This window comes from Leuresthes tenuis, unplaced genomic scaffold, assembly GCF_036924035.1.
Source record: "Leuresthes tenuis unplaced genomic scaffold, fLeuTen1.0.hap1 SCAF_10, whole genome shotgun sequence".
Taxonomy (NCBI): domain Eukaryota; kingdom Metazoa; phylum Chordata; class Actinopteri; order Atheriniformes; family Atherinopsidae; genus Leuresthes; species Leuresthes tenuis.
This window is the reverse complement of record NW_027325364.1, coordinates 29886443-29901025: the sequence shown is the minus strand read 5'-3', so window position 1 is coordinate 29901025 and position 14583 is coordinate 29886443. Positions and strand designations below refer to the sequence as shown.

General features: G+C 41.1%; 1 protein-coding gene across 1 annotated transcript in view; it reads right to left on the bottom strand.

The window, feature by feature from the left end:
- LOC140316988 (intermembrane lipid transfer protein VPS13B-like) overlaps positions 1-14583 on the bottom strand; it is a 292443-nt gene that overhangs the window by 144534 nt on the left and 133326 nt on the right. Inside the window, exon 21 of the mRNA XM_072395068.1 lies at positions 13246-13379. Within this exon, the coding sequence (XP_072251169.1) occupies positions 13246-13379 (134 nt within the window). The remainder of the gene's footprint in view (positions 1-13245; positions 13380-14583) is intronic.

Here is a 14583-nt window from a genome sequence, read left to right as displayed (position 1 = left end):
GGGGGGTTTGGGGGCGCTCGGGCTCCTGGGGGCGCTCGGGCTCCTGGGGCCCGGGTCCAGTGCACGGCCCGTGTCTGGGCGGCTGGGGCCTGTCGGGGTCGGTGGGCTGTTGCCCCTGGCTCCCGGAGGGCCTCTGCCCTATGCTTATGGGGGCTCTGTCCGGGGGCTTCCTCTGCAGTCTTCTGGGTGGATGCGTGGTTGCCCCTGCGGTGGGCTTCCTGGGTTCTGTGCTCCGTGGGGGCTGCTGGTGGCCTGGGTCTTGTGGCCCTCTCTGCCTGCTTCTGATTGCTTGGGGGGCTGTGGATTGTGGCCCTGTACGCTTATACACTCATAACTAAGCACGGTTATCATGTAGGTCCTGTGCCATGGGTGATGCATGTTCTCACACACACACACACACACACACATTCATTAGTCCAGTAGCATGGTCGCTAAGCAGTTGATGTATTATCATGTCGTCTCAGGTCATCTATATCCACAGCTGTGTTGTATGCGATTGCCGCTTCTTGTGCTTGTTTTTGTTTGTTTGTGTGTTTGTTTTTTTCTCAGCTTGTCTGCTTTCAGGTGCTCCTGGTGGCGCTAAGGCTGGATTCCCCTCAGAGGCCATGGATTGTTGTCTGTTTTGTTTTTTACAGGTGTAGCAGCTGGTTGTCTGGTTTTTGTTTCTATTTTTGTTCTGTTTCCTCTTCTTTCCTCTTCTTCTTTCCTTGTCCCCCGGTCCGGTTCAGTTCTATTACATGTCATATATTGTAAACAGAAATAAATAAATGGGCATCAAGGGGAGCTTTACATTTATAAAACTTCCCTTGGCAAAGCAAATCTGTTTGGCATCAAAGGTATTCAGATTACAATACTGCTGCCATAATGCTGAACAGGACAAGGGAAAAAAATAAAAATAAATAAAATAAAAATATCCTGGTGACAGATTCTCTCCTTCACAGTAACATGTCCAGGATGACACCATTTGTTGTCAACAAACACTGTGATACTCCTCCACCTTTGCTTTTGCTGCCACTCCTGATGTCTGTTGGCTTGTATTCTCTTAAAGCCAAGAAGATGTATTTAAGTCTGTAATATGCTCCTGCATCCATGTCTCAGTGAAACACATAATAATGCATTCTCAATACTGTTCAGAGTTGGTTTCTGGAGGCTAAAGCCACAGACAACAATGAACTCTGAGAGTCACATGGAGACACCAGTGTCATGACTGAGTGTGTGACAGGCTGCAACTTCTGTGTGGAAACCATCAACCCAACAAGAGCATTGAGGTGTTTCCCCAATAATAACCCTAGGATCAACCGATTGGCCTAAATAAAAATGTTTAATATGAAAACAGAGAGACAGTAGAGAGACAGTGAGTAATTGAGGAGTATACAAAGTATACAAAAAGTATACAAAAAGCTGGATAAAAGGCTTAAGGATACCAATGAGAGAGAGGAATGGTCAGGGCTGAAAAAGATCACAGCCTTTAAGAAGAAGGGGGAAAGAGTGATGAAGTCTGGACAGTTCAATAGACTGAATTTACTTTTTAATAGAAGAATAATCAACATTATCCTACTCTGCTATTACCTACACAGACCATATTTTCCTTCCACTCGTCTGTCCCCAGTATTCAGGTGAAGAGGCAACTAGAGAGACTGAATCAGAACACAGTAGCAGTTTGCATTTCCTCCGGGGGTTGGGCTTGAAGTTACCATCACCTACAAGCTTTAATAAATCCAATCTAATCTTGACAAAGCAGGCAGCACTGTGAGGATCATGTTCTTTGATTTCTTCACTGCTTTTACCACAATCCAGTCTGCACTGTTATGAGAGAACCTCTAGAAAACAGAGGTGGATCTCTCCACAATCACCTGAATTAATGACTACCTGGCAAACAGATCAAATTATCAGTTTCTCTTTTATCTGTACACCTTCAATCAGATTCCTGTCATTTTTAGAAATACTCAGATGACTATGCACTTGTGGGGTGTATCATTGACAGACAAGAGGCTGAATGGAGGGAACTGGTTAACCAGTTTGTGGCATGGTCTGGGAACAATCCCCTCATCTCCAATGTAAACGAAACGAATTAGGAGGACCAGAAACAAGAAAAAAAAATTTTTTTGTCCTGGCAGAAGAGGTGGAGGGCATCACAGATACCTGGTTGTTCACCGGGACAAACGATTTAACAGCAAATGCAACACTGAGGCTGTCTATAAAAAAAATTAACAGAGTAGACTGTAGTTCCTTCAGTGTTTGCAGCAAGATGCTGCATTTCTTTTATACGTCTGTGGTGGAGAGTGCACTCTGCTTTGAAGCCATCTGCTTTGAGGCCAGTCAGATCAGACAGAGTGACTCAAAGAAACTGAATAAACTGATAAAGAAGACTGGCTCTGTATTTGGGTACTAGTCTGGATCCCGTCACGAAATTATGCAAAAACAAATGCTGAACAAGTTACTGAACATAATGAACAACACTGCTCACTCCATACATAATAAAGTGATCAAATTGTGTTCAATAAGAGGTGTCTTTAACTTTTCTGAATTGAGGGAAATTAAAGGCAACAGCATACCTCAAAACAATTTTATGATTACTAATGAAAATGACTGTTATTGAAAAATAATTTCTCTCTTTGGGGTAGATAAAGTAGTATTCAATTTACTTATTTATTTCTGTGTTTTATCAGCATATCTCTGCTATGTAAAGAAGCTTTTTTTCTTTGAGAGTCATTTACTTTCCAAACTGAGTTGTCTGACAGTACACAGCATTTAGTGAACAGGGATAAACTGGAAACTTAGGGATTTATATCAGATAGCATAGTGTCTGAGGGTTAGTGCTCTTGTCTAGTTTAAGTCTAAGTACGCATACTAACAAAGAAAAGACTGAGTAAAAAGAGTTCCAGAGGTCTCAGAGTGACAGATTGGTTATTTAGTAGGTGACCATTGCTTATCTTTTTACTGAAGAACAAAGCCCTTTCTCTTGGGCAGCTAAATGAACGAGGATCTTCTTACACTTTGAAATAGTATTCACAGGTTCTCATCCAGTCGGGATTATGAATCAGGAAACCACATGCTGTTGGGGGTAAATAAAGCAGCTAGAGACGAAACAGGCAAAGAAAATGCAGGAAACATAAAAAGGCTTGAAACATCCATTTGGAGGATACTTTGATTAAAATGGTAAGATGCCTAAAGACTTTTTTCTGTGGGGGTCTATTTCAATTTATTCCTTCTCATCCCTGCCTGGCATCAGATCACAGGGCTCTGAGTATGTGACTTTTTTCCTTTTTTGTGGCAAGTTCTGCTCAGTTTTATTCCTGATCACTTCTCTGTACTATCAGATAGTGTTGAGAGTACAGCCACATGTGTCAACCCTGCTTCAAATCTTTCAGGCTTAATACATTCAAAAAGCATCTTATACGTCCTCTCTTCTAAGCGGCAACTGGAGTGTATGATCGGTCTTGTGTAGTATTTCTCCCTTGAGTATTTGTGAAGATGGTTTATCTGGTTCCAGCAGAGCAGGTTCTAATAGAAAGGAAACTGAGGGCCAAACACACTTAGGCTTTAAAAGGCTGAAGCCATGTGGAAATGGCCTATATAACCACAGGAGGCTCTTAGGATCCATCGGGCCTCGCCAGTAAATGACAGAGCAGTCAGTTAGATTGAGGACAGCCTCTCTATACTATAGGGCGAATAAGAAAGGTAGTTGTAAGTGTATAATATATATATATATATATATATTATGCACTTACAACGACCTATATAGTTGGTATATATATATATATATATATAAATACATGTGTGTGAGTGTGTGTGTATACAAACACATAAACAGAGATGTGGATACTAGACCATTTTTGATTAGTTTGCCCTTTCTTGTGATCCAATAGCTTTTGACTATTCTACACTGTATAAAGATGTGACATATTCTCATGAAAGGGTTCTATGGAAATGTACGAAAAGTTATGTACTGATTTTCGTGCACTGTCCTACGAATATCCAATGACCAGAGCGACCAGTGTGCATGTGCAATTTCCTGCAGTGAAAAATGGCTTCCACTCGTTTTAGCTATTGAAGACGCACCTTTCCGTCGGCGAAACAGAGTGGCAGGAATCATGTCTGAATTAGCATTTTTATGTTTTCATAACATAGCTTTTCTCACGAAATAAACATACATGTTAGGGTTATACTTCTTCAATTGAAGAATGCGCAGATATATGTTTTTTAAACCCTAATTTTGCAACCCTGACCCTAACCCGAAAGCACGATATAAAAACTACAATTTGTACTAAATTGACATACACAGTGGCGGGCAGCGCCATATGTTTTGTAGTTCGAATGTGTTTCCTCCAAAACGGTTTAAAACTGGTCTGTAGCCCATTTTGTTGCTGCTCCTTAAGCCTTCAAAAGTGTCTCAGGTTCAAGGTTCAAAGTTCACCTCTGAGGAGCAGGAGCTGCCCATAATTTTCATACTGACATATGTTACTCCCTCGGTCAAGACCTTTCCAACGATATCTTAACTTTTGTCCTACACCAAAGTTTAATTTTTATCTTGCTCCAAGGCAAGGCCCTTTGAGATGTACTTTCTCAGAACCTTATTAAGACCAAGCTGGATGAAATAATTCAAACATGTTTTAAGGGGTTGTTAGTGGCCACATGTGTTCAAGATATTGACATCTGCTTAATACACAGTCAGACTTTGAAATTTGGACCAGTGTTTGGACCATAATTTACAGTGAGGTTCATATTATATTTTCTAATGACCTAATTATGGTCAATTATACCAACTGTATCCCTTTCCCCAGGCTGACAGGATGGTCCAAGATGACCAAGACTTCAGTATTTTGTAGTGCCAATACGTATCTGATATACAGTTTTAATTTTACAAATGTTGTTTATTAGCGATGATGTGAAGATGATGAAGGGATTTCATAAGAATGACAAATAAAACCTATTTTATTTTGTTTATATATTAGCTCTCCGTGAATACATGCTGCAGTAAATATAATTATTCCAGCTCTCTCCATTTGCCTCGGCGCTCTGATTCGATGCATAAGTCAGTTACAGTGATCTTTCAGGGTGCGCCGTTGTTCATCCAAAACAAACTTATTTCTCTGTTGCCTGAGTGTATTTAATTTATAGCGTATTTCAGCTGCGAAGCCGGAACAAAAGTAAATTAAAACACACAAACAAAAAAGTAGCCTATGGTGATTAATGTGACGTTTGCAGAAGCTACAGCGATAGTAGCATCCTTAGTAACCACCATAGCAACGTTCGAAATAAAAATAAACTTTATAGGTAAATGTATGTTAGTTATAGGTATAACTAACAAAATAAAGCTTGCATACATTCCTTGAAGGAATATGAAGTAAAATTTTTGCTTTCAACAATGTATTATAATATCGAAACATTATGGTAAATGGTAAATGGACTTGTACTTGTATAGCGCTTTTCTAGTCTAACTGACCACTCAAAGCGCTTCACTACATGCCGCATTCACCCCACTCACACACATTCATACCGCACGTCTTAAGATACACATAACTACGTGCTTTTTTTTCTTCTAATCATTCATACACACATTCATACCCCAGTGATACACTGGGAGGCAACGTGGGGTTCAGTGTCGCTTCGACAGCCTGGAAGATGATATAAACCACTGCAGCTTGCCTTAAAAATAATTTCTGGTGCACAGATGTCTTAAGAGACAATACTGAAGAGAACTAAATGTAATTACTGTAGTCATTATCTAACATGTGTGACATTTGTCTTGTGGTGCTGTGGACATATCCGCTGTTAGGCTTATTGTTTTTATTTCACAGGAGGGAAGAGAAACTTGGATGGCCCAGCTCTGCACAGACTTCAACAGAGCATGAACTCTGTAGGTCAAGATGCAGACAGAGATCCCACAACTTGGGAAGCACACACAAGCTTGCGTATTAACTAATACATTCAAGCGCACACAGTATGCACGGACACATTTTTCTCTCATTTTCTCTATACACAATAAGCAAGCTATGACACACAGGAAATCACCCAGAGATAGAGGATAGGAAATTAGAAACACCCTCCCAGCATCCCCAGTGAAAACATTTGCAACTCTGGAGCTGAAAAACCTCAGCGGAGGGATCGGCAGCAAACGGAAAACACATCCTTTTGTTTTAAAAACCTGATACCTCTCCAAATGTAATCTTCCTGTGCCTGCACCAGACAGGACACTGTGTTTCCTAAGTAGATGGTCGGAAGGTCCACAAAGCAACCCCCCCACCCCACACATTTTTAACCTTTAGCTCCACTTTCTTTTTCATATCTTTCTAAATTTTTTGCTCTATCCAAAAACACTCTTTTGGAATAGTGATTAATTACATAAACATTGTCTCCCTGTACATTAACGTGATTAATGTGTATACCTGAAGATGACACCATGCAGATGTGTCTTGGGGTGCACACATGGACAAACAAAGTTTTGGCTACAACCTCAGGAAGCAGCTTTCCACCCTGATGTCCATGAGAAAAACATTTAAGCTTGATGCATCCTGACAACAGATAGGCTTGGTCTCACCCACATGCCACCACAACCAATAAGCTCGTGGCCTGGCACAGCAACATAGTCAGGCAGCCAGCCATCCCTGTGGCCCTGCATTCCTCACTTCTAACACTGCTTACAGAAGCTGACAAGCTCTGGAGGTCTCCCTGGCCGAGGTGGAAATCTGCAAAAATAAACGCTTTAGGTGACATGAAGGCTTTGTTTGTTTCTGCTGGCCCGGCTGTTTGTGTTAGCGCGGTGGGTTAATTGCAACTTTGATCGCTGCGTTTATTGATCCAACAGTGGCCTTAGGAGTGCGGCTGGCCTGGTCTGCCTCGCCTACTCCCACCGCCTATCCCAAATAATCACCCCTCCACCATCCCAGCTTGGTGAGCCAACACAGACAGGGTCTAATGGGGTGACCACACCAAACTAAAGCTGAGAATACACTTGGAGAGGGTGGTCGTAACTCAATGTATTCTGATGTGATAGCTGAGCAGGGACAAGGATTTAATGGATGAGATTCCTTAGTTGAGAGAGACAGCCTATTAACTGGGAATGCGGTGAAGTAACTAGAATGGACTGGGCTTAAAGACAGGTTGTAGGCTTTGCAAGAGTCTTGGTATGGTTTAGAGTTCAGACAAAAGCTTTCACGTACAAAGTCGGCTGGACTAATATGGACAGATGCAAAAAAATTAGGATTGGCTAAGTTGATCTACAGTAGTGGTGTGGCCAAAAAAATGTGCCTAGGGCTTACAGAAGAGAGTAAAGGTGGCTGTGATTATGTTATGCAGCATGTAATACAGGCCAAATTGGATCAGATCATGCAGGACTGCAGATGCAAAAAGGTTTTATGGGCTAACTCTGGCAAATTCTCACCACTCCTGATTTATGTAGTGTGACTAAATGAAGTACGCCAAACTGGGCTGTTCTAAACCCCAAATGATCTGTTTTAACCTATTTTTGGCATTGCTTCCTCTTTCTCCCCAAGACAAAGGATGAATGCTTCAACAACTCTAATAATTTTTCTGTGACCATTTTAAAGCATCCCAAATTTTTAAGCAATTTTAGTTTCTGATAAAACTTAAGAAATGCTGGGGTATATAAAATTTCTTTAATGCCTCTGAGATTCAAGAGGTTACAGACACAAAAGAAGCTTGGTAAGCACTTTTCCAGCACAGCCCCTTGTGAGGGTCAAATACATATGTGCTTCTATGATTGTGAGGTCATCAATGTATTGACAAAGTGGTAGATGATGGAATGGGGATGTGGCTGCACATGCGTTAAGACACTCATTAACATGTGCATGTGTGCAAGCTTGAACTCACAAACTCAGTGTTCTCACACGACAAACAGCTCAAGGCCCATCTAATATTATATTGTGGGGGTCTTCGTTTAAATAATGTGATACAAAAAATGTAGAGATCTGATCAGGAGAAAATGTCCATGATTCTCTCATTTACTTTTTCATTTTCGAGAAATATCTTCTTCTGTACCTTACCTTCTCTCCTTCCTTCTTTTCATTCATCTAATTTGTTTTAATTTCCCCATCGGAGCAGAAATATTAGTGGAAGTTCAACCGGAGCAGAAATTTTCTACCCTCAGCACTGACCCTTTTCTCTGCCTGCACTAAGCCAATAAATTTCTATTTAACAAGCAGGGGATGCAAAATATGACTATCAAAATATTTCTCACCCATAGACATTCCAGCATGCCTTTGCCTACACTTCCACTTACGCTCATCTCATTCACAATCTCAGCTTTATCAAAATTTTGGTAGAACAAAAACCACCCAATATTGTACAAGCCCCTATGTTTACCTTTTTTAGTCATACAGTGTATAATTTCGATAGCTCTATCAACCTCTTGTTTAGACTGCATTCTGTCATTCAGTTTGAGCCATTTAACATGCAGGCATTAGCCTGGACCAAAAATAAAAAAACAGCATTGCCACCACACCTAAAAGAAAATGATTCTTCGAAGCAGGCCATCTTCCTCTGACGATCTTCTGTCCACTTTTGTCAGTAGACAAGGACCAGTTGACTGGCCTGCAATTTTGCAGCCCCATACATCCATTCAGTCTAAAGTAGCATTAAGACCTTCAGTCATTTGTGATGCATTAACTGCTCAGCGTAATCAAACACAGTCAAGTCTCTGATCCACACAGGCATTAATGATTCCACTGTTTTTCCCCTCTCCTTTCATTGCACACAGGAAACATCACACAAGACCTCCCGTGATGGAGATTCTCTCATCCAGTCATTTTGCCATCAAAAGGTGACCCTTGTCCTTGTTTAGATCTCTACAGGAATGTAGCGGGGAGTGTGTATAGTTTCAAACTTTAAAAAATATATTTTTATTCTTCTAATCAATATTCCACTGAGCTGACTCGTTCATATTTAAACATGCATACTTTCACACAGTGGTTTATCATTTTAAATGTACATTCATGCAGTTACTCAAGCACAGAAGGCTGACACAGCTGATGTTGCGATTACAAAACAGCTTTACGTTATAATCAGTACTCAATACTGAGTACGATCAGTACAATCTTCAAAGCCTCGTCTTAATTTGTCAAAAATTTGATCAATCATTTGAAATTTGTGTGATCTGACAGGTAGCGAAGATGAGGTGTTGAATAGAGGGATGATAAGATGAGGGGAAAGGGCAGAGGATGAAGTAATGCGCCTGCACAAGGCACTCCAGCAGAGGGTCAGATCCTTTTCATGGAAACCATCTGGCCACCTCTATTCGAGCCACACCAACATGCAGCACACATGATTCTTTTTGCTGTCTTTCTCACTTTGTCCCTGCCTTCAAACTCATTTTCTGTCCATTTTTCTTTATTCTTCATTGCTTCCTAACCTCTCTCTCCTTTCCATCATTTTACCTTTTCAACCCCAGCGCTTTTTCTCCTCTTTTTTCTCTCTTTCAAAAAAATATCCTACTCATTAATGCGTGGCAGCTGCAGGGAGCAGTGTTACTTCATTTTTCCATGGCAACAGTCTCTCTGTTTCAGCAGATCCCATTACAGTTTTGGTAGCAACGTGCTCCTTTGCCAATGCTGAACACATTCATGTGTTAAATAGAAGGAATTATTTCAAAATTCCTGAAATAGAATCACCATCCTGATCACTTGCAATTATTATCAGGGCTGAGGGAGAACACGGGTGTCCTCAGGGAAAATAAGGTGGAGAAGGAAAGATGACAAAATGAAGGGGTGAAGGGGTAAAGGTGAGTAGTGGTAGGCATAACATTTTTTTGGGGAGGGCTGCATAGCCCATAATAAGACTACAGATGCAATAAAACACAAGATAAGGAAGGACCCAGTAAAATACACTTTAGCAAGAAGTAACACAGCAGTGAGCTAGAATATTAGGTGGAAGTATAGTTGGGGTCAGAGTTGGAGAGGTCATATAAGAATGTTTTCAGTTAGCTCAGGCCAAGGTGACAACTGAACAACGGCAATTCAGCCCTAAGTGGAAGAATCTATCGATGGTTTGTGTGCACCTTGGAATGCAAACCCTTTCTCTGATGCTAAATGTTGAGTTTTGCTATGTTACAGTGAGTTCTGGGCCTCCCAATTGGATGTGCTCGGAAAAACAACCAAAGGGAGGCAACCAGGAGGCATTCTTATTAGATGCCCAAACCACCTCAGCTGACTCCTTTTCATGTTGAAGAGTAGCAGCTCTACTTCAAATTCCCTCCAGATGAGCTAACTTCTAACTCTATCTCAAAGGCTGAGCCCAGTCACCCTCCAAGGGAAACTAATTTCATCCACTTGTTTTCATGATATCATTCTTTCAGTCACTACCCAAATCTCACGGCAATAGGATAACGGTTGGTACGAAACCCAGTAAACTGAAATGAATTGGACCGGTGAATTGAAAGCTTTGCCTTTCGGCTCAGCTGCCTCTTTACCACACCTGACCGGTGTAACACGCTAATTACTGCTGACAAAGATCAAACAAGATCCAAAGATACTTAAACCAGTCTCCTAAAAATAGGACCACCACCCTGGCCTGCCACTCCATTACACCAGACCTCTATGTGACATGAAAAAGACATGTCTGCCAAGTTAGTCCCACAAAGTCCAGAGCCTTCAACCTCTGCCAAAGTGATAGGTTGGTCTTCCCCCAAGACCTCACACTCTGCCTCCTCAGCTGAGGACATAGTGGCTAGATTGAGGAGACTCTCAAAGTGCTAGTTCCACCGCTCGATGACACTTCCACTTTGTGACAGAAGTTCCCCACCCAGGGCGCCAGTTAGCTCAACTGGCTGAACAGGCGTCCCATAAACATACGGTAAAGCTATAGTATATAATATAGTATATATAGAGAGAGTGTATGAGAAACTGTGATGGCTAGAGAATCGAGATTTATTTTGAGTCATATAGGAACCATGGCTCAGAAGCATTTGTGGAGTTTGGTTTTAGACTCACCCACAAATAGACTGTGATACTCATAGATTCACATGACAACCTGGGCCCTGACTGTGCATGACAGGACATCAGCACAAATCTATGTAATCTATTTCATTGAAAAAAGAGAGGTGTAGTGTCTTTTATGCTCATTTTAGTGCATAACTACAAAGACCAAAACTACAAAGCAGATTCTGAGCTTGCTGAACTTTTTCCAGCTGCTTTTCTGCTTTTTATACTTTGAGTTAGTGGTGTTTAAAACATTAAATTAGCTATATTCAACTATAAACTCACTGCTTAATTAAATACATAGTATGGTAAGACTTAGCTTGTCCAGATTTCTAGAGGTACAATAAGGGATAAAAGCTTAAAACTTGAACAACTAACGTATGTGACCAAAATGTGTGATGCTAAAATCAGAGAACATGTTCTATTCTCTGTTGTCTCTGATATTTGTAAAGTTCTGGTACTGGTGGAAAAAGTGACAAAGTAAACCTTAGGGTATTGTACCTTTCCCATTTTCCATTAGTCAGTTGTCAGTATTTTCAAACTTTGAATGAACAGTGTGGAATTAAAGCGGATTTCATTCTCTTTGTCTCTTTTGTCGTAAATCTCGTGTGTAAGTATGTCATAGCGACAAAGCATCATAACCGCATTTCAGACCAGAACTATTATATTTTTTACAGTTTACACAATCTCTAACTATCAAATGTCCCTATTCTGTTTAAACAGCTTAAAGTGGTCTGAGCAGCCACAGAATAATAAATACTTTTGTAACTTTGGATCCGCCAGTCTCACGGACGCAACTTCTCTCAATCCCTTTAGTTCCTTTCCCTTCTGTAAAAGATGGAAAGAAACCCCCACATGGTAAATTGGGCACATGTGCAGCAGTAGTGTGAGCCATTAGATATTCTGTTTACACCACACTTAAATAAATGGAGTGGTTTAAGTTTGGGGATATCCAAGACCTGGGGTACCAGCTGTTGGGTTATTCGGTTTGGTTCGCTTCCACTCCCATGTCAACAGGACAGAGTGTTTCCTAATTACTGCTGGAGTTTGTGGTGCGGTCCTATAGTCACACAGCCGAAGGGGACAGAGGAAAGTGGAGGCAATGACGGGCTCAGCAAACTATTAGAAGGTTCAGTTACTTTTGTGATAGTAATGTAAACAGTTCAATGGACTGACATGGGACCTGGATTCTGGAGCATTATTTCAGTTCATGTGTCATGCTCGCATTCATGTTTGAATGACATCAGTTTCTGTGGCAATAGCATAAAGAATTAAGCAGACTTAAGAATGATTACTGAACTTGCCTCATTGGTTATTGTTTACATGCACAAAGAAACTCGCCAATGAGCTGTATTCTAATTCTAAATTATTTAGCTGTAATTAAGTTATGCAACTATGTACCAACTGACAAAAAAACTACTATGCACCTGTTAAGACTTGCCAGCACTTACAAGAGGTAAAACAGAATCCACTTGATTTATGCTAGTTGAAATCTTAAGATGATGGAAATTTGACATCTCACTGCAACAGTAAGCTTGTTGTGGTGTGATTGAAAACACCAACAGTCAAAGAACGCATTAATCCTCTTAACACAAAAATGGTTAAACTGCGTTATTTCTAAATAATACAGTATTATCAAAAATGGAAAACTGTAGCATGCAAAAAGATGCCAGTAAGCCCATTCAGTAACGCATCCCACATGATCAATGCACATTCAACACAATGTGGTGCTCTTGCATCATGGGGATGCCAGTCAAGAGCTGTCGACGCTTCCTGATCAACTTCAGATGGGCTTGGTTGTGATGTGGTCTCTGCTAACTGGTCCAGTCAAATGCAGGAAGCAGAGACATACTATGAGCTCTTAACTTTCCAGTTACATTTTTAGACAGATAGGTATTTCCACGCAGCAAGCCACAAGGAACCATGAGCTGTCATAAATGCATATATATGTAAAACAAGCTAATTGGCTAACATGAGTCCCTGGAAACGATATAGCCACAAGTTCGGAGACAGCTTAGCGTGGCAGAGTTAAGCTAAACCTCCGCAAATTTCTGTAGCACCTGTGAGAAGAGGTGGACAGTAACATGGTTTGATGGTCTCTAGAGCTGATTCAGAATTCAGTTTGTGTGCCATAAACATTCCTGTAGAATAGACAAATGAGGATAAGTGCTGTAGTGTTAGATGGCAAGAAAAAAATCATTGTGTCCTTGCACCACAACAAAAGAAATTTTTATAAACGTTTGCCTATTGTTGACTGATGGGTAGTGAATGCAGTAGAGGGATCAATCATGATGACAATCTGGCTTGGTACCTGCAGAGTAAGTCGTTTTACAGCATCCCAGGCATGAGCGATTAGTTCCTTCATTCTCTCCTCTGAGGCTGTCCATGACTCCTCAACTGCGGTGTCAGGCATCACCCTTATTGGGACGGACAGAGGACGTGATTCTAAAAGAAAGAAAGAAAGAAAAAAAGAAAATGGTGAGGATGCAGGGGATCCTGGATTTGAGTTCTTCTTTAATAGTCAGTCACATTGTGCTTTTCGTGAACATTTTTCAGAACTGTATGCACCCAGTAGCGATGTCAGATTTGTTTAAACATTTAGCCCACTGCTAAAGTAACCTCTTTACCACATAAGTAATGTAGCACCCTGTAAAATCTTAAGCAAAATAACTATGTAATTTATTAACATGAGGAAATGTACTGTCATGCATTTATCCTTTACCTAACCCTCTTTAAAAATCTCTGTTATTTTCATTTGCTGTACAGTATCATGTTATATGATGTTTAACTGACACTTCATTGAGGTGATGTAATGCTGGCACTCAGGTTTCTTGTCTCCTACAGTGAGTGAGAGAGGGAATTGTGAGAACTGAGAGAAAGTGTGTCCGTACACGCGCGCGCGCGCACACACACACGCTGTCCTAGACATGATTTGTCCTTGTGCACTTGCTGTGGTCTAGACGAGGGATGATTGTCTTTGCTGACACTCATGGCAACATAAACGACGCAGCAACAAATATATACAATTAACCTTTAGAGTAACCATATGAACCAGGGGACCAAAAGACAACTCCCATGTTCACGAGGCGGTTCTTGTAGAAAAATGAGACGGAGAAGGAGAAACTGAGTGCAAGAGATGTACAGAAGCAGAGACGGGGGGCTGAGACAGAGGCATATGCAGAGAACACAAAGCCTACCAGGTTAAATTGAGGTCTGTGAATGTTAAAGCCATCAGGGCATAAGAGGTTAGAGCAGGGGAGGTTTCTCTCAAGACGCATTAAGACATATTCCATGATTTAAAGGTTTGCCTTGCTCAGCAGCTCTATCCCACAGTTGTCTTGAAATAGCACTGAAGTCACAGCACTATTGTGCCCACTCAGATGTCATGTTCCCGAATATCACCAAATGGGTTGGCATGGCAATAACAACATGTTACTGGGATAATGGTAAATTGATAATTGGTAACTTGTGTGTTGTTGCTGTGGCAACTTGCCAAAACTTGTGGATCGAGTGCCTGCGTTCGCATGTGTGCACAAGAACGTGTGCATAGAATGAGTGACTAAGACCGCAGGTGCATGATGATACTTTGTGTGTGCGCACACGCGTGTAAGTGGAAGAAAGCAGACTGGACTCTATTTTCTCACGCTCA